Genomic DNA, 19,130 nt, shown 5'->3' on the forward strand with positions numbered 1-19,130 from the left:
CACTCACCGAGGCCGGAGCTATGGATCGCCCGCACAGCCTTCTTTATTCTCTGTAGGATGGCCTGGTCTCCTTCCAGCATCTGGAAACAAATGTGGACAGAGGTTCAGGGATGCTCAGCCGGGAGGGGTGCCTGACTCTGCGATCCCACCCTCCAAACACACACACAGCACACACAGTTCCCTCCCTAGGGTCCCCCTGCACTCCAACGGAACATAAACAGGCCACCCTCCCCCACCCAGACCACATGGGAAGCCACAGACCAGTCACACCACACCAGGAAGGCCAGGCTTTTCTCCTCATGCGGGACAAGTAAACATAGCAATTCCAAGGCACGTGGCATCGTGGGGTATGCCAGGCCAGGGTTTGAATCTCGGCTCTGGCACTAACTAGTGTGTCAACCTAGATAAATCTGTTCGCCTCTCTGAGCCTAGGGTGCCTCATCTGCAAAATGAGGATGACACTACAGAGTTGCTGAGAGAATGATCTGACGAACACATACATGACGCTTAGCAAAATACTAGAGGAAAACATGGACATCTCTATATTCTCGAAAGACTCAGATGCGGAAAGACTTGGTCCCCAAACCCCAGCCTCGGTAAGCAGCCACGTGAGGATAAGGAGGGAGAGGCTGGGACACCGTCGGTGGGCAGTGAGATGAGGAGGGTAGAGGTGGACACTCAGCGCCCCTGGAGAGAATTGCTGGGACGATATCAGGCAACCCCAAATTCCAGGGGCTGCAGAACAAACAGCAGACTGTGGGGAAGCCAGAAGATGTGGCTGCATCACATGCAGGAGTCCCATGTCCCGGGCGGCTCAGCCCGGATGCAAACCCCCCAGACACACCCCTCTTCCAGTGGGGTATAGAAGCTGCCAACCTCATGAAATCCTCATGAAATGCATAGTTAAGTGGGAAATTATAGAATTAGGGCTGCAAAGGGCCCACAGAGCCACAGATGAGGAAACTGAGGCCAAGAGAGGGGAGGGTCTTGCCTAGAGTCAAATAGTGGGGAAGCAGCAGAGCTGGGCTTCCAGGGGGTGCCCTAGTACAGCGCTCCATCCACACACGATGGCTGCACCCTGACCCCAGCCCCCCCTATTTTGTCCAGTGACGATAATGGGATCAAAGTTTGATCGCCAAAGAGTTACTTCAATGTGGCAAGAGTTAGCAAACATTTGGAATGGTATCTGCAAAGATTCTAAACCAAACTCACAGGAGGACAAGCACAAGGCAGTCCTCGGAGGCAATGTGGAGTGTTTTCAGATGCCTTGGGCACACGGGAAGCCTCTGGAGGGAGAGGGGTCTGGTTTTGAAGCCCAGCTCCACTGCCCAGATGCTGTGTGACTTTGGGCAAGTTGCCTATTCTTTCTGAGCTCCCTGATTAGCTATCTGTGAAATGAGAGAAATAATGCCTACCTCTCAGGGTTATTATGAGGACTGTATGTATGAGATGATGCACATAAAGGGTTTAGTCTGGTGCTGAGCACAGATGTGTCCTAAATGAACAGTACCTCTGATTGTCAGCAGTTGCTCCTGATGCTAAAAAGTACCCATCAAGGGCTTCCCTGGTGGCGCAGTGGTTGAGAGTCTGCCTGCTAATGCAGGGGACACGGGTTCGTGCCCTGGTCTGGGAAGATCCCACATGCTGCGGAGCAACTAGGCCCGTGAACCACAACTACTGAGCCTGCGCGTCTGGAGCCTGTGCTCCGCAACAAGAGAGGCCGCGATAGTGAGAGGCCCGCGCACCGCAATGAAGAGCGGCCCCCGCTTGCCACAACTAGAGAAAGCCCTCGCACAGAAACGAAGACGCAACACAGCAAAAATAAATTGATTAATTAATAAACTCCTACCCCCAACATCTTCTTTAAAGAAAAAAAAAAAAGTACCCATCAAATTCTGGGTACTTTTCCTCCAGGGAATAGAAACCTAACAGTCTCTCCCCTGAGTATGACCTTGAGACACTTTCATGTTTGGGACCAGTAGAGGCCCATCCCAGAGCTGAAGAAAGAAAGTTGAGGACTTAGGGAGATTGGGGAGAGGGGGCCATAACTGACTCAGCTAAAGAACTAAGACGTTTCTATCTGAGAGACAAAGACAAGAGGGGAGGACACGGACATGTCTGTAGTTCCCAAAGACCTAGACGGGGAAACTCGTGTTTGCCAAAGCCCTTGACTCCCACCTTGAAACTTGAAAGGGAAAGATAAGAGTTGATTAATTTAAAGAGCTAGGATTTCACTCCAAAAGACAGTGCAGGTTAAAGATACGAACAAATTCCAAAGAGATTTAGAAAACTCCCTAGAAGGCAGGTCCATGTGCCTAGCATACAAAAGGTGCTCAATAATTGTTTACCTAAATGAATGATGGTTTGCAAAGCCCTGGGACACAGACCTGAGAGGTCTCTGTCCATGCTCTAGATACCCTTTGGGGAGTCTTCCTATCCCATGACACTCGTTCTCTGAAAACCCCTCAACAGCTGGGCCCTTGCTGCCTTGTTTGTCCTAGCCAGAGTTGACTGGACTAGGGTTGACACTTGACCTAAGCTGGGCCAATCCGATTCTCTTTCCAAGGAATTTGGAATCGGGCTCTGGAAAGCTAGCTAATTGATTGGAAGTGTTTAAGCAAAGGGAAAAGAACAAAGTAGATGTGTAGAAAGAAGCAAATGAGACCCATGCTGCCACAGAGAAGCACAAGAGAAGAGCTGCCCTGGTTTCTGGCAACTTTCCAGATCCTTCACCCTCAGAGGCCCTTCCATACTTCCTGTCCTTGGGCCTCCATGAAATACCCCTGAACCTAGCAAACAAATTCCCTTTACTGCTTAAGCTAGTTTGAGAGGATCTCTCTTCCCTGCAGTGTAGCAGAGGCTGCTGGTTGGCTCCCAATCCATTCTCTCTTCCTCCTTAGCAATTAGAACTCTGACTTTTCAGATGGCCACTTGGCCACTCACAATAAAGACTACATTTCTGGGGCTTCCCTGGTGGCGCAGTGGTTAAGAATCCGCCTGCCAATGCAAGAGACACAGGTTTGAGCCCTGGGCCGGGAAGATCCCACATGCTGCGGAGCAACTAAGCCCGTGCGCCACAGCTACTGAGCCAGCACTCTAGAGCCTGCAAGCCACAGCTACTGAGTCCATGTGCCACAACTACTGAAGCCCGTGCACCTAGAGCCCATGCTCTGCGGCAAGAGAAGCCGCCGCAATGAGAAGACCGCGCACCAACGAAGAGTAGCCCCGGCTTGCCGCAACTAGAAAAAGCCCGCGCGCAGCAATTAAGACCCAACGCAGCCAAAAAAAAAAAAAAAAAAAAGACTACATTTCCCAGCCCAACTTGCAGCTAAATGCGGTCATGTGACAGTTCTAACCAATGGATATATCATTTGTTAGCTTCCAGAAAGTAGTTTTAAAAGGAAGGAAGGGGACTTCCCTGGTGGCGCTGCGGTTGAGAGTCCGCCTGCCAGTGCAGGGGACATGGGCTCGAGCCCTGGTCCAGGAGGATCCCGTGTGCAGCGGAACAACTGAGCCTGTGCACCACAGCTTCTGAGCCTGCCTCTGGAGCCCGCGAGCCACAACTACTGAAGCCTGTACTCTGCAACGAGAGGCCACCGCAATGAGAGGCCCGCGCGCAGCAACAAGGACCCAACACGCAGCCAAAGATAAATAAATAAGATAAATGGATTTATTAAAAAAAAAAAAAAAAGGAAGGGAGGGATTTACACACCTATTAGAATGACCAAAACACTGACAACACCAAATGCTGGTGAAGATGTGGAACAACAGGAACACTCATAGTGCTGGTGGGAATGCAAAAGGGCACAGCCACTTTGGAATCCAGTTTTGCAGTTTCCTACAAAACTAAACATACATTTACCATATGATCCAGCAACTGCTCTCCTTGGTATTTACCAAATGAGTTGAAACTTATTTCCACATAAAGACTTGCACATGGATTGTTTATAGCAACTTTATTCATAACTGCCAAAACTTGGAAGACAACGTACTATTATTTACTGCTAAAAAGAAGTGAGCTATCAAGCCACAAAAGACATGAAGGAAACTGAAATGTATATTACTAAGTGAAAGAAGCCAATCTGAAAAGGCTACAGACTGTAGGATTCCAACTATATGACATTCTGGAAAAGGCAAAACTATGGAAACTGTAAAAAATCAGTGGTTGCCAGGAGTTGGGGGAAGGGAGGGATGAATAGGAGGAGCACAAAGGAGTTTTAGGCAGTGAAACTATTCTGTATGATACCAGGATAGTGGATACACGTCACTATACAGTTGTCAAAACTCATAGAATGTATAACACCAAGAGTGAACCTTAAGGGACTTCCCTGCTGGAGCAGTGGTTAAGAATCTGCCTGCCAGTGCAGGGGACACGGGTTCAATCCCTGGTTCAGGAAGATCCCACATGCCGTGGGGCAACTAAGCCCGTGTGCCACAGCTACTGAGCCTGCGAGCCACATCTACTGAGCCCACGTGCCACAACTCCTGAAGCCCGTGTGCCTAGAGCCTGTGCTCTGCAACAAGAGAAGCCACCTCAATGAGAAGCTGGCGCACCGCAGTGAAGAGTAGCCCCTGCTTGCCGCAACTAGAGAAAGCAACGAAGACCCAATGCAGCCAAAAATGAATAAATAAATAAATAAATAATAATAAAAAAGTGAACCTTAATGTAAACTATGGACTTTGGGTGATAATGATGTGTCAGTGTAGGTTCACTGATTATAACAAATGTACCATGCTGGTGTGGGATGGTAATAGTAGGGGAGGCTGTGCCTGTGTAGGGCCAGGGGTGTTTGGGAACTCTCTATACTTTCCACTCAATTTTGCTGTGAACCTAAAACTGCTCCAAAAATAAAGAAAAAAATATTTAATAAGAAAAGAAAAAAAAGGAAGGGAGGGGTGTCCTGTCATACTTTTCTCCTATCTAGAATGCATTTGTGATGTCTAGAGCTCAGGCAGCCATCTTGGACCATGAGGTAGAAGCCACATGTTATGGATGGTGGAGCAACAAAGTGGTAGCCTTGTCCCTGGTGACTGTGGAGCCACCCTATCAGCTCTGGACTACTTATCTGTAGATGTCTTTTATATGAAAGAAAAGTAAATGTCTATCTTATTTGAGCCACTGTTATGCTAGGTATTCTGTCACTTGTAGCTGAACCTAGCTCTTACTGGTACAGGCAGGCAAGTCATCCTAATCACCCACAAACTGTCCCTTGATGCCCTTGTCAGAAATGTATCAGGAAATGGCTTCCTGGCAAGATACCATTCCTGCCCCTACTGCTCTTAGCAACCAAGGTTCACACAGCTATTCATTCATTCATTCAACTAGTTATTGAGTGCCTGCTATGTGTTCACATCCTGCATAAGAGACACATCTCAGCTCTTAGGGACACCACCATCTAAGGAAAGAAAGAGCCAAGTAAATAGATACTTATAATGCAATGTGATTAGGGTTATAATGGAAGATGGACAAGGTACCTCAGAGCCCAGGGAAAGCAGAGCTGTGTCTGCTTAGGAGGAACAGGGAAAGCTTTAAGCTGTGGTGCTTGGCTGTGAGCACTGGACTAAGAGGCTGCGCTGTGACGTGGTGTGGGGGAGTACTAGGTATAAATGATAGAAATGCTAGAGGAGGGAGGCTCGCTCTGGGAAGGATGGGCAAGGAGAGGATCATTCATTCATTCATTCATTCATTTCAACAAGCATCCCCTGGTGCCTATTTTATGGCCCCTTCCTTCAAAAGGTTCACAGACATATAAACACAAAGTGCCCGAAGGGGAAACAAAGAGGGGGGAACTCTAATCACCCTTTTCTCAAGAAAATATTTGAAAATCATTCAAACTGGGGTATAAATGACTGATAACACCTACCCTCTATAATACAATGGGGCAAAAATTTTAGCTAAAAAAAATACTGTTTTAAGGAGAAAATTCAGATCAAAGCCTGGGGATGGGAAGGAATTTGGAGAAAGGCACAGAAGTTTCTAGAACTCCAGTAATGAGGCAAGCACAGCACGATGAGTCCCAAGCTACGATTCTAGCCCCAGTCTCCTGAGAACTATCTCCCTGGGTGATACTAGTCCCGCCAGATCTCTAAACCTCCTCTTCTTTTTTTTTTTTTTGAAGTACTTGGGCCTCTCACTGTTGTGGCCTCTCCCGTTGCGGAGCACAGGCTCCGGACGCGCAGGCTCAGCGGCCATGGCTCACGGGCCCAGCCACTCCACGGCATGTGGGATCTTCCCGGACCGGGGCACGAACCCGTGTCCCCTGCATCGGCAGGCGGACTCTCAACCACTGAGCCACCAGGGAAGCCCTAAACCTCCTCTTCTTTAAAATGGGAGGAAGATAATATCACATGGGGAAAAAAATCCATTCTCCACTTAACTCATAGAGTTACTGTGAGGCTTAGATGAGATCACAGACACAACAGCATGGTGCCAAGGCTTGGGGCATTTGGAAAATATGAGTATGATTTTTACCGTGATTTGTTTTCTGCTTCTGTACGAGATCAGCCCTCATTCCTCGTGCCTGTGACTGGATAGGTTAACAAAACCCAAAAATCAGCCTCTGGACTCAGGGAGTCCTTTTAATCCCAAGTAGTCAGTGATTCTCAAAGTAGGGTCAGCAGCAACAGCTTCACCTGGGAACGTGTTAGAAATGCAGATTCTTCAGCTGAATCAGAAAACCTGGAGGTGGGGCCCAGCGATTTGTGTTTCAACGAGCCCTCGGGTGATTGCGACCCATGCTCCAGTTTGGGGATCACTGGTCTAATTCCACCTTTCAGAGATGCAGTAACTCATCATTGTTAAAAGTATGAGGCTGGCCCCAAACTACCTGGTTTTAAATTCTAGCTCCATTTTGGTATTTGCTATGTGACCTCTCTGTGCCTCAATTTCCCCATTCACGAAATGAGGATAATAGTTTCTACTATATAGGGTTGTTGGGGAGATTAAATGAACTCACGTAGGTAAAGTGCTTAGAACATTATTATTTGATTGCTAATGATGTTATCCATTGCAAAATTAAATGGAATTTGGTTTAGGAATTTCTCAACTTTCCTTGAGCTAATTAAAGATACCTCCCCCCACCCCCATGATCCTGCTCAGCAAGATGTGGGAACCACAGGTACAGAGGGACTGCAGTGAAACCTCTGTCACTGGGCAGATACAGGATGCAAGATGTTACATGTCCTGAGTGCCTGAGTAAGGGCTCTGGGCCAGACTCTTACTTGTCACCCTCCCAGCCACCGTTTGAGACAGGCATCACCATCTGCATTTTTATAGATGAGCCTGTCAGGGGAAGGAACATGTCCAAGTACGTCCAGGTCACATAATGCTGAACAGTGGCAGAGTCATAATTTAGACCCAGGTCTGGTCAAATCCAGGGCCAATGTTCTTTCCATAACACCAAGCTGCCCCACAGAGGTTAAGGGACACGGCTTCTTTGACCCTGGGACTGGATCTGCCTCTGAGCCTGAATTTCAGCTCCACCATCTCTACCATATCCCCTCAACATCCCCTCACACAGGAAGGGAGGAGGGAGGGACAGAGGGAGACCTGTCCAAAGAAAAGGAAGTTGACAGCAGAGTCAGGGCCCCAACTGCAAATACTCCAAGGGCTGTCCTACTGGAGAGAAAACAGGTTTATTGAACTTGGCCCTGAAGAGGATTTCCAGGACTGAGAGGTAGAATTAGAGACACAGAGACAGATTTCAGCTCAAACACAGGAAGAAGTTCCTAAGCAAGAATAAGTGACCCTGGAGGGAGTGACCTTGAAGTATTTAGGGACTTCAGATGGTAGAGCATGATTCAGGCACCAGATTTTGGATTAGTAATGATGGCCATTTAGATTTCTCTCAAAGCTAAGAGCCCATGCAAGAGCCTGGGCAGGCACTGGGCAAAGGCAGGCGAAACTCAGAATACAGGGACATGTCTGAACTTGGAAAACCAACTGGAGTCCTTCGGGCAGCCTTGCCTGGCTAGGCCTGGACAAAGTCTGAATTCCAGTTGGTGATACCGCCCTTTGTGGCCCCCCACCCCCTCCACACACACACACACACACACACACACACACACACACACACACACTGTGCTCTCGCTCTCTGCAGGCAAAAGATCATAGATGGCAGCACTAGGGCCATGCCCAGCTGCCTTGCTTGGAAGGGCCTTCTGCATGCCCCCTTCCTGGGTCAGGATTCATCAATAGGAGCCATTCTTCATTCCTGTGATTTCTCAGAGCCAGCTGTGGTAACCATGGTGACCCAGCCCAGGGGGCAGAGCTGCTAAAGCTAAGGCCTTGAGAGCTGCAGATTAAATTTCACCATTAGACATTCACTCTTTTGGACTATTATAATACGGGGCATAGGCACCCCTTTTGTGGCATCCCATGACCATTGGAGCCATCATTAATCAGTCACAGTATTTTTCCCACTGTCTCTGGTTTTGTTCCATCATTCTGTTGAGTCAGTTCTTCAGGTAGCCTCTACCAATTAAAGTATAGTTGGCACAGGAGAAGAAAACCAGTTTCTAGCTTTGTTTTGGACCATGATGTTGTCCCTTGAGAGACTAAATCACAGAATATTGGAGATAATCTAACATTACTTCCTCGTTTTACAGACTGCAAAACAAAGGCTCAGATGAGTTTCTTGCCCCAGGTCTCATAGGAAATGCAAACAAACTAAGGAAAGAATACAATCCAAAACTTGCACAGGGCTTTACAGTTTGTAAAGTAATTTGACATCCACTCTTTAAGATTCATAGCATCCTGATAAGACAGTCATTGCTTTTATTCCCATCTGGCTGATGAGTTAGTGAGGCTCAGAGAAGTAAAGAAAGTTGCCTGAGCTCACACAGCCAGGAAGTGGCTGAGATGGACCTGGGACAGTTGGACTCCAACTGTTGGACCCTAACTCCCTTGTTTATTCCCAGTCTGTGGGCCCCAGGCCCTGGAAATCCAAGGAGTTACTACCATGGCCCTATGAAGGCACACTTATATAGTAAGCACTACAGACCAATAAAAAAGTCTCACAAATTAGTATGACCACATTCCAAATATGAATGCAGCTGTTATGATCAATAAGACACAAATCTTTAAATGTATTTTTTTTTTTTTTTTTTTTTTTTGCGGTACGCGGGCTTCTCACTGTCGTGGCCTCTCCCATTGCGGGTGCGCAGGCTCAGCGGCCATGGCTCACGGGCCCAGCCGCTCTGCAGCATGTGGGATCTTCCCGGACCGGGGCACGAACCCGTGTCCCCTGCATCAGCAGGCGGACTCTCAACCACTGCGCCACCAGGGAAGCCCTTAAATGTATTTTTGAATTCATGGTAGCTTTTTGTCCTTTTCCATATTTCTTAATCAATCAATCAATCAATCAATCAATACTAAAAGTACAAGTGTAAAGGAAAGGTCAGTGAAACCTTGACATTAAAAAGCGTTCCTTCTGTCATAGAGAACAGACTTATGTTTGCCAAGGGGAGAGGTGAAGGAGGGATGGGCTGGGAGTTTGGGATTAGCAGATGCAAACTATTATATAGAGAATGGATAAACAACAAGGTCCTACTGTAGAGCACAGGGAACTATTCAGTATCTTGTGATAAACCATAATGGAAAAGAATATGAAAAAGAATGTGTGTGTATCTCTCTCTCTCTCTCTCTCTCTCTCTCTCTCTCTCTCTCTCTCTCTATATATATATATATATATATAGATAGATAGATAGATAGATAGATATGTATAACTGAATCACTTTGCTATACAGCAGGAATTGACGCAACACCGTAAATCGACTATACTTGAATAAGATAAATTTTTAAGAAAGGGGGTCCTTCTGTGAGGTGGCAGGATCCTGGCTCCTTTGATCTTTGATGTCCAAGAGAAGATGAAATTATATGTACTACATGTTAACTGTGAAAAATAAAATACAATATTTTAATGAGCAAACCAAGTTACACTTCAAATATTTAATGAAATGACAAAAAATGCACAGAAAACCCTGGGGCTTTTCATTTCTAACTGCTGATTTATTTACAGAAAGTGCAGAAGATGGAGAAACTCGTTAAACCACACCTGGGGAATGCAACAGTGAGCACAATCAGATGATGTGAAACTACAGAATAAGCCACTGGTTTGTTTTCCTGTGGACTACAAAAAATGAAACCAAAAATGATGGAGGGGGAATCTTAGGAGCCTGAAAACACCCATCAACAAATGGACTTCACTTGAATCCTGCTTTTAAAAAAATAAACTGTAAAAGAAGTTAGGATAATTATGAGACAACTGGAAATTTGAAAACTGGATAGTTGATGATTTAGGGATTATTATTAATGTTTCGGGGTATGAGAATGGCATCCCATTTTAGTTGTGTAAGCAAAAAAAGAAATCCTTACTGTTTAGAGCTATGTATTGAAATATTTAAGGCTGAAACAATATGACGTTTGGGATTTGCTTCAAAACACGATGAGAGTTGGGGAAGCAGGTTGGGATGGGCACGGGGCAGGACTGGGTTATGAGCAACTGGAGGTTCATCATTTTGTTCTGTTTTCTATGAATATACCAAACTCTCCACAAGAAAAAATGAGGGCTAGGAGATGAAAACATAAAATTAGCAAAATAATAGTTGTTGAAGCTGGGTGAGTCTACTTTTGTGTTTGAAAATTTCTACAACGTGAAGTTAATGAAAGAAGACAGGGGGTTCCTACGTTCAGAAAAGTTGAGGACCACTGCACTGTTACCTGGAACCCCTTGACACCTTAGTATATGAGCGGGCCCCTTTCAATGGACAGCTGTCTGGGCACAGCATATTTTTTTTTTTTTTTTGCTGTACATGGGCCTCTCACTGCTGTGGCCTCTCCCGTTGCGGAGCACAGGCTCCAGACGCACAGGCCCAGCGGCCATGGCTCACGGGCCCAGCCGCTCCGCGGCATGTGGGATCTTCCCGGACCGGGGCACGAACCCGTGTCCCCTGCATCGGCAGGCGGACTCTCAACCACTGCGCCACCAGGGAAGCCCATGGGCACAGCTTTTGATAAGAGGAATGGGATGGGAGAGAGTGGGGTTTAGAGAAATCGGCCTGAGAGAGACAAAGGAAGGCAAGGACCAGGTGGGAGGGTCCTTGAGGGGCAGACAGGAAGGGCTTAAGGCTGACCTGCTGGCTAAAGGAAGCTGCACAAGCTCTGTTGCCTAATTCCAAAGAGGGCACGTAGCAGAAAGAGCACAGGATGTAGAGAGAGGAGACTGGGGTTCTATTCTGGACCCAATACCAAGACCCTGAGCAAGTCTGCAATCTCTCCAGTCTCTGGGCCCCAGGGTCCGCATCTGCAAAATGGGAATGATAGTCAGTGCCGTTCCAGCCACCTCCCACTGGGAATCGAATCAATAAGGGCTGGCTAAGTTTGTAGCCCTTGCAAACGTGAGCTGTCCTGTTCACATCATGCTCAAAGTTTGCTTTTGCTCACCCACCTGCCCAATCAGCAGATCAGAAGAAAGCAGGGAGCCCCACAGGGCCCTTCGTGGGTGGCCAGCAAGGAGGGGCAAGGGTGGGACTGGGAAGTATTCGCTCGCATCCCTCGTCCAGGTGATCCCAGCTCAGCTCTACTCCCTGAACAAGCATCTCCCCTGGAACCTCAGATCTGCAAGCCTGCCCCTCTCCACCCAGTGGGGTAGAGGGAGGGGCTGGGGCAGGGTCTCCAACAGAGTCACTGGCACACAGTAGGGGCTCGTCCACACATACTGAGTGTCCGGCTGTACCGTGCCTGGCCGTGAAGGTGCTGGGAAGAGAGGGAGGTCAGGCTGGGCCCTGCCCTCAAGGTGCTCACAGCCCAGTGGGGAAGACAGAACATAGACAAGGATGTGCTTGCCAAGGGCTGCGGAGGCCTGGGTGAGGCCACAGCAGAAGAGAAGCCTGTGGGGGGCACAGACCAGGAGCGCCCACCCCACCCTGGGATGAAGTGATGCTTCACCAGAGCCTTGAAAAATGAGGAGACACTGGTGGAGCAAAGTAGGACAGGGAAGGTGACTCTAAGAGGACAGAGGCGCCTCGGTAAAGTCCCCGGGTAGGAGAGTCAGCACGTTAGGGGAGCAGCCTGGAGCTTAGGGGGCAGGAACCTACCAGGGCCGGTGAGGAAGTGGTGAGCAGTGAGGCCTCAGGCTACGCAGGGCCCCGAATGACCCTCTGGGAGTCCATGCTCCTAATGAGAGGCGAGGGGATGCTTTTATATCACGGCCACATGCCAGGCGTCTTCTAAGCACCTGACAGACTTTGCATTATTTCACCAAATCCTGTCAACAACCCCAGGAGGTTTTACAGATGAGGAACCTGAGGCCCAGGGTATGGCACCTGTCCAGCTCACATAGCTGATAAGTGGTAGCACCTAGACTCCAGCTCAGGGTGTCAGGCTCCAGAATCCATGCTTTTAACCCAAAACTCTAGGTTTTGTCCCACAGGTGATGAGGAGCTCCTGCAGGGTTCTGAACAAGAGAGGAGTGATTCAATAAATTCTCATGGTAGATGGGACTTCCCCAGCAGTCCAGTGGTTAGGACTCCACGCTTCCGCTGCAGGGGGCACAAGTTTGATCCCTGGTCAGGGAGCTAAGATCCTGGCAGCCACGTAGTGTGGCCAAAAAAAATTCTTGTGGTAGAAAGACTTGACTCTGGGGCTCATCTGCAGACCCAGGCCAAGTGGGAGAAAGGGGGTGCAGCCCTGAACCCCAGGCTCGACTGGGTGACAGAGAGCACAGCCCAGCCCAGCTCAAAGCAGATGGCCAACAGGAGACACTCGGATTCCAAGCTCCCAGGCTGATCTGATTACATGAATCCAACCGCCACCCCACTTGCTACGTGCTCGTTTTATTTTTGTTACTTTGTTTATTCCTGTGAGGTAGTTAATATCTTCCCCATTTTACAGATGAGAAAACTGAGGCTGGGGGAGGCGAGGCAACCGGCTCAGGGGCATGTCAGTAGCTCTAGGAAGTGTAGAGCCCTCTGCCTTCAGAACCTTCTCTCACTATCACACCTCTCTAGGCCCCACTTATCTCTGTAAGGATCACTGTGAAGATTAAATTAGGTCCTATTTTTTCTAACGTAAGCAATGCAGAAACCCTTTGGGGGAAGGGAGGGGAGGCACTGAATTTTAGGCTTGCCTGTGCCATTAGGCCCTCTGTATCCCTCTGAGCAAGTTCCTTCCTCCATCTGTGCCTCCGTTTCCCCACCTATACAATTCAGAGCTGACAGACACGCCCCTTCCAGGTCAAAGCTCCGGGACTCAGGGGCGGGGTTAATCATATCCTGCAAGACTGCCCCAACCTCAGCCACCAGCAGGAGCAAAAGTCTCCAAATGGTTTTCATCTGGATAAGGCCCCAGCCCTGGCCCCCAAGAGTCCAGGCTGGGACAGTCAGGAGGAGCTACACTGCAAGGCCTGCAGCAGGACCTGGGGCCACCCCGGGTCGGCCCTGGCCCCCGGTGTGACCTTGAGCAGTCTCCTTCCCTCCCTGGGCCGACTCCCTGTCTGGACCGAGGGGCTGGGCGGTGACGTGGAAGGCTCCTGCCAGCTCTGACATTTATTATTTCAGGATCCCTCAGTCTCTCGCTGTTTTCCTTCCTGCGCTGCTGGAGCCTGTGGCGGGCTGTGCGTCCCTTCAGTTGGGCCCCTGAAGCCGTCTCCCCAGCCCGGGAACCCGGCCAGCCCTGCCAGCTCAGCCTCAGCAGCTGCCCCCTGCAGCATGGTGGGAAGTGGGGAGGAAGAGGGGTTGCAGGAAGGGAGCCGCACCCTCTGCAGTGCGCTGAGGCCTCCACAAACCCCAAGTTTCCTGGCTGGGATTTTCCTCGGGAGACTGCTCGGCGGTGATGAGCTAAGAGACCAAGAACTCTGCAGGAGGATCGCTGAAGATTCCCATCTGACCCCTGGCCCCAAGCCCTGAATTCCACCCAACCCTGGGGAGAACCAGCCTGCCCTCCTGGACACAGCAGCAGAGGGCCCCACGCCACCCATCCTCTGGGTTCCCTTGTTGGCCTGGATGAATCCCTCCGTGCCCCAACTCGATAGTCATCATGAATCCCTTAAACCAGGGGTCCCCAACCCCCCGGGGCCACAGACTGGTACCGGTCCTCGGCCTGTTAGGAACCGGGCCGCACAGCAGGAGGTGGGTGGCGGGAGAGCCAGCGAAGCTTCATCTGCTGCTCCCCGTCACTCGCATTACTGCCTGAACCATCTCCCCCACCCCACCCACCCCACCCCCATCCCCCGTCCATGGAAAAACTGTCTTCCACAAAACCGGTCCCTGGTGCCAAACAGGTTGGGGACCGCTGCCTTAAACCCCAGTCCTCCCCAACTCTGCAGTTTCCTCAACGTGCCTCGCTGTTTCCAGCCGCTAGACCTCTGCCAGGAAAGCCTTTTTCCCATTCTGCCTAGTAAACACTCCAACTTTCCCTTCTCAGCTTACAGGGCACCCCCTCCCCATCACAACAAAACTGACTTTATGCCACCCTGTGCCCACTACAGCCTTCTATCAGAGCATTCGTGGCCCTTATTTACCACGTCTGACTCTCTATGGCACTGAAAATGCTAAAAGGGCAAGGACGGGCTCATTTGCCTTTATAGCCACAGCACCCAGCACGGGGCCTGGCACATGAGTAGCAGTAAAGTTTTGTGGAATGAATGAGTGAGTAAATGAATGAATAGATACTAGCAAGGCCCTGTGGGAACACAGAAAAGGCAGCAGGGGTTAAGAATTCAGGACATCACACTGTTCTGAGGTCCAAATTCTACTTCTAATACTCTTAGTTGTATGACCTGGGGCAAGTGACTGTTTCTCTGAGCCTCCATTTTCGCATCTGTCAAATGGGATAATAATAGCACTTATCTCATGAGACTGAATGTGATCGGGCATTTAAGTACCTAGCCCAGTGCCAGGTATAGAGGGAGGGCTGCATGATAGCCATCCTGCCCAGCAGACATCTCTGTATTCCCAGGCCAAGCGACACATCCCCAGGCTGAAAGGAGAATCACCTGGGGTGCTTAAAAAAATAAGGGTTCCAGAGCCTCACTTCACACCTGTTAAGTCAGAGTCCCTGGGGAGGAAGAAGAGGAGTGAGAGGTAAGGCACTCAAGTGTGCTTTGAACTGCCCAGGTCCAAATCCTGGCTCTGCCACTTACTGCTAGCAGAGTTGCCCAATTTATCAAAAATAAATCCAGGACATGCAGTTATATTTGAATTTCAGATAATCAATGAATAATTTTTAGTATAAGCATGTCCCATACCTTGCACGCACAACCTGTATGTTCTTTGGCAATCCTGTTTACTGGGTTATTTCATCTCTCTGTGCGTTTGATGGGGATTACATGAGTTAAAATGTATATGGGAAATGCCTACAACACTGCCTAGTGTGTTTGCTATTCCTATTTTTGCTTTAAAAGCAATCCAGACGATATGGAAGAAACTTGAAAACATTATGCTAACTGAAAGAAGCCAGACACAAAAGTCCATATATTGTAGGATTCCACTGACATGAAATGTCCAGAATATATGTCCAAATCCACAGAGACTGAAAGTTGCCAGAGGCTGAGGGAGTGACAGTGGGGAGTGACTTCTAATGAGCACAGTATTTCTTTTTGGGCGGATGGAAATGTTCTAGAATTAGTGGTAATGATTGCACAATACTGTGAATAAAGACTGCCGAACTGTACACTTTAAAATGGTACATTTGGGCCTCCCTGGTGGCGCAGTGGTTAAGAGTCCGCCTGCCGATGCAGGGGATACGGGTTCGTGCCCCGGGCTGGGAGGATCCCATATGCCGCGGAGCGGCTGGGCCCGTGAGCCATGGCTGCTGGGCCTGCGCGTCCGGAGCCTGTGCTCCGCAACGGGAGAGGCCACAACAGTGAGAGGCCCACATACCGCAAAAAGAAAAAAAAAAAAAAAAGGTACATTTTATGTAATATGAATTTTATCTCTATTTAAAAAAAAATCTGGGCTTCCCTGGTGGTGCAGTGGTTGAGAGTCCGCCTGCCGATGCAGGGGACATGGGTTCGTGCCCCAGTCTGGGAAGATCCCACATGCCGCGGAGCGGCTAGGCCCGTGAGCCATGGCCACTGAACCTGCGCGTCCGGAGCCTGTGCTCCGCAGCGGGAGAGGCCACAACGGTGAGAGGCCCGCGTACTGCAAAAAAAAAAAAAAAAAAAAAAAAAAAAAATCTACCTAAAAGCAACCCAGGGGATTGTAATGTGTAGCCAAGACTGAGAATGGGGTAGGCTCTCAACGAATGTTTGATGAAGAAATGAATGGATGGGAGAGAGGAGAGAGCAAAGGGCAGAGCAGAGGGGAGAACCTGCCTTGTCCAGACCTAGGCTCAGCTATTCATTCCCGGACACCCACAAGGTACACAGATTTCTCTTTTTGCTCTGGTGCCAGGACTGCACAATTTTAGTGCTTACAGTAATTACTTCAGCCCTGTTGCAATTATCTTCCCCTTTTCTCTGTGGTTCCTAATCTATTTAACCATCCTATATGCAGGTGTACTTGTGTCTTTAGCAAAAGGGAATTAAAAAAAATTAAGTACCTGTCATGCACCAGGTAGATGCTAGATGCTTTATATGTAATCCCCTCAAACAACCTCATAAGACAGTTATTATCACCCTGATTTGCAGATGGGGAAACCGAGGTTCAGAAAATTCAAGTCATGTGCCTGAGGTCACACAACCAATAGGCATTCAAACCCAGGTCTGCTTGACTTCACTTACGGGACAGTCTCCACAGATCTCAGCCACCCCCCTCTATGCTGTGGGCTGTCAATCATCTTTTCATGGGCACGAGTCTTTCTTCCCAGATGGGGACCTTGTCTTGTCATCTCCATCCCCTCAGAACCTACCATCTCGCCTTCGTACACAGCAGGTGTTCAATAAATAGTGTTTAATGAATAACTAACCTTAAGGGGGCATGCAATAGCTCACCACAATAGTTTTCCCTCTGACTGCTCATCAGAGTTGCCTGGGAACCTTCTAACTGTTCCCTTGCCCAGGCCTCACCCCTGGGAGATTCTGATTTGTAGGTCTGCATGGAGTCAACAGCATCTGAAGTTCTTAAAAGCTCGGTCAAGGTCAAAACCCAGCCCAGTTAGAAAACCTTTAGCAGCTGTTCCCAGCTCAGCCTCCTGTACCCTTCACAGTGAGGCCCACTCTCTGACCCCAGTGATGCCCTCTCACAAAGTTCCCAGGACAAAGGGGGCCCAGGGCCCTGCCCCAGACTCTGGGGATCTCACTGTGCCTCCGTAGACTTCACTGCCTCATGTACTCTGGGCCCATCAAAGGGACTTTCTAGCAAAGATGTCTGAGGGCTATACTACCAAATTGCTTTTGAGGAAAGCATTTTCCTTCTGCTCTGACCTAAAGCTTCAGTTTCTGTCCCCAAATATGCCTGTGCCACCTCGGTGGCCAGAAACAGCTGAATACCAGGCAAGGAAGGTGGGCTCAAAGACGGCCACTTGGGGAGGTGAGGAGCCTTTGTGAGACTGGGCTTGAGGCTGACACTCCAGGAGGACCCTGTGTCCTTGTGCAGAGGCAGCCTGGAGTGGGAAGAGGCTAGGCTCAGATGGAGTTGGGTTCTAAGTCTGGCCTGGAAAACCCTCTTGGCCCAGGTCCCTGGCCACCATCCCATGCCTCTACTTCCCTTCTCAGGAATAATTCTCACCTGCCTCCTCCTCAAATCCAGTCCAGGCCAGTGTGGAAGGGAAAATAGCACTAAGTCTGTTTTTTTTTTCCCCCTAAATCAGTTCTCAAGGTCATCAATGACCTCCGTGTTGCCGACGTCAGGGGTGTGTCTCTTTCATTTTCTTATGTGACCTCTGGACATCTAGGCAGCATCCGACAAAGCTGAGCATGGCTCCCTCATTGAAACATTCCTCCCCGGGCTTCTGAGGCACGGTCCTCTCTTGATTTCCTTCCTTCCTCACTGGCAGCTCCTTCTCAGTCTCCTTCATTAACTACTCTTCCCATCCTAATCTCTCGATCCTGAGCTCCCCAGAGCTTGGGCCCAGGTCCTCTTCATTCCTTTCCTTGGGTGATTTTATCCACTCCCACTTCTTTAAAACCAGCTAATGCACTATACGCATTATGTGGTTCATGGACCACCTGCATGAGCAACTCTTGGGGGTGCTGGTTAAGATGCAGATTCCCGGACACCCTCCTGCAGGCTGGTGAACCTGCCAAGGACATTTGTCGTTTTAAAAAAATAATTAATTAAAGTAATTATTATTAATTAAATAACAATTAATTTATAATTAATTATAAATTAATTATTTATCTTTGGCTGCATTGGGTCTTCTTTGTTGAGCGTGGGCTTTTCTCTAGTTGCGGTGAGTAGGGGCTACTCTTCGTTGCAGTGCATGGGCTTCTCACTGCGGTGGCTTTTCTTGTCGTGGAGCACGGCCTCTAGGCGCGTGGGCTTCAGTAGTTGTGGCTTGCAGGCTCTAGAGAACAGGCTCAGTAGTTGTGGCGCACGGGCTTAGTTGCTCTGCAGCATGTGGGATCTTCCCGGACCGGGTCTTGAACCCATGTCCCCTGCATTGACAGGCAGGTTCTTTTTTATTTTTTTTTGCAGTACGCGGGCCTCTCACTGCTGTGGCCACTCCCGTCGCGGATCACAGGCTCCAGACACACAGGCCCAGCGGCCATGGCCCATGGGCCCAGCCACTCCGCGGCGTGCGGGACCCTCCCGGACCGGGGCACGAACCCGTGCCCCCTGCATCGGCAGGCAGGCTCCCAACCACTGCGCCACCAGGGAAGCCCCGACAGGCAGGTTCTTAACCACTGTGTCACCATGGAAGTCCCAGACTTTTGTCATTTTTGCCAGACTGGTATCTGAACCTCTCTCCTACATCTGGGAAACTACTTGCTGCACAAGTCTCAGCAGAGCTTGCCTCCTACAAAAGCTGACGAGACCAAATTCATGCTTTTCCAGACTCCTTTGCAGCTAGGGTACAGGTGAGTATGAGCTAGCCTTGGCCAATCCGAGGCACTCACTACAGACTTTGAATCAGGAGCGGAGAGAGTGGAAGGTCATTCTTATACTGATGGCAACAGCAGTGAAGGTGCCCAGTCCCCAGGGGACAGTGGTGGTATATGCTGTGGCATTTAGTGCAAGGCAGCAGTGTC

At 49.3% G+C, this 19,130-nt stretch overlaps 1 protein-coding gene across 1 annotated transcript in view; it reads right to left on the reverse strand.

Moving 5' to 3' along the window:
- ASAP3 (ArfGAP with SH3 domain, ankyrin repeat and PH domain 3) overlaps nt 1–19,130 on the reverse strand; it is a 48,573-nt gene that overhangs the window by 22,929 nt on the left and 6,514 nt on the right. The window contains exon 2 of the mRNA XM_060089137.1: nt 8–80. Coding sequence (XP_059945120.1) covers nt 8–80 — 73 coding nt within the window. The remainder of the gene's footprint in view (nt 1–7; nt 81–19,130) is intronic.

Source organism: Mesoplodon densirostris, chromosome 2 (genome assembly GCF_025265405.1).
Source record: "Mesoplodon densirostris isolate mMesDen1 chromosome 2, mMesDen1 primary haplotype, whole genome shotgun sequence".
Taxonomy (NCBI): domain Eukaryota; kingdom Metazoa; phylum Chordata; class Mammalia; order Artiodactyla; family Ziphiidae; genus Mesoplodon; species Mesoplodon densirostris.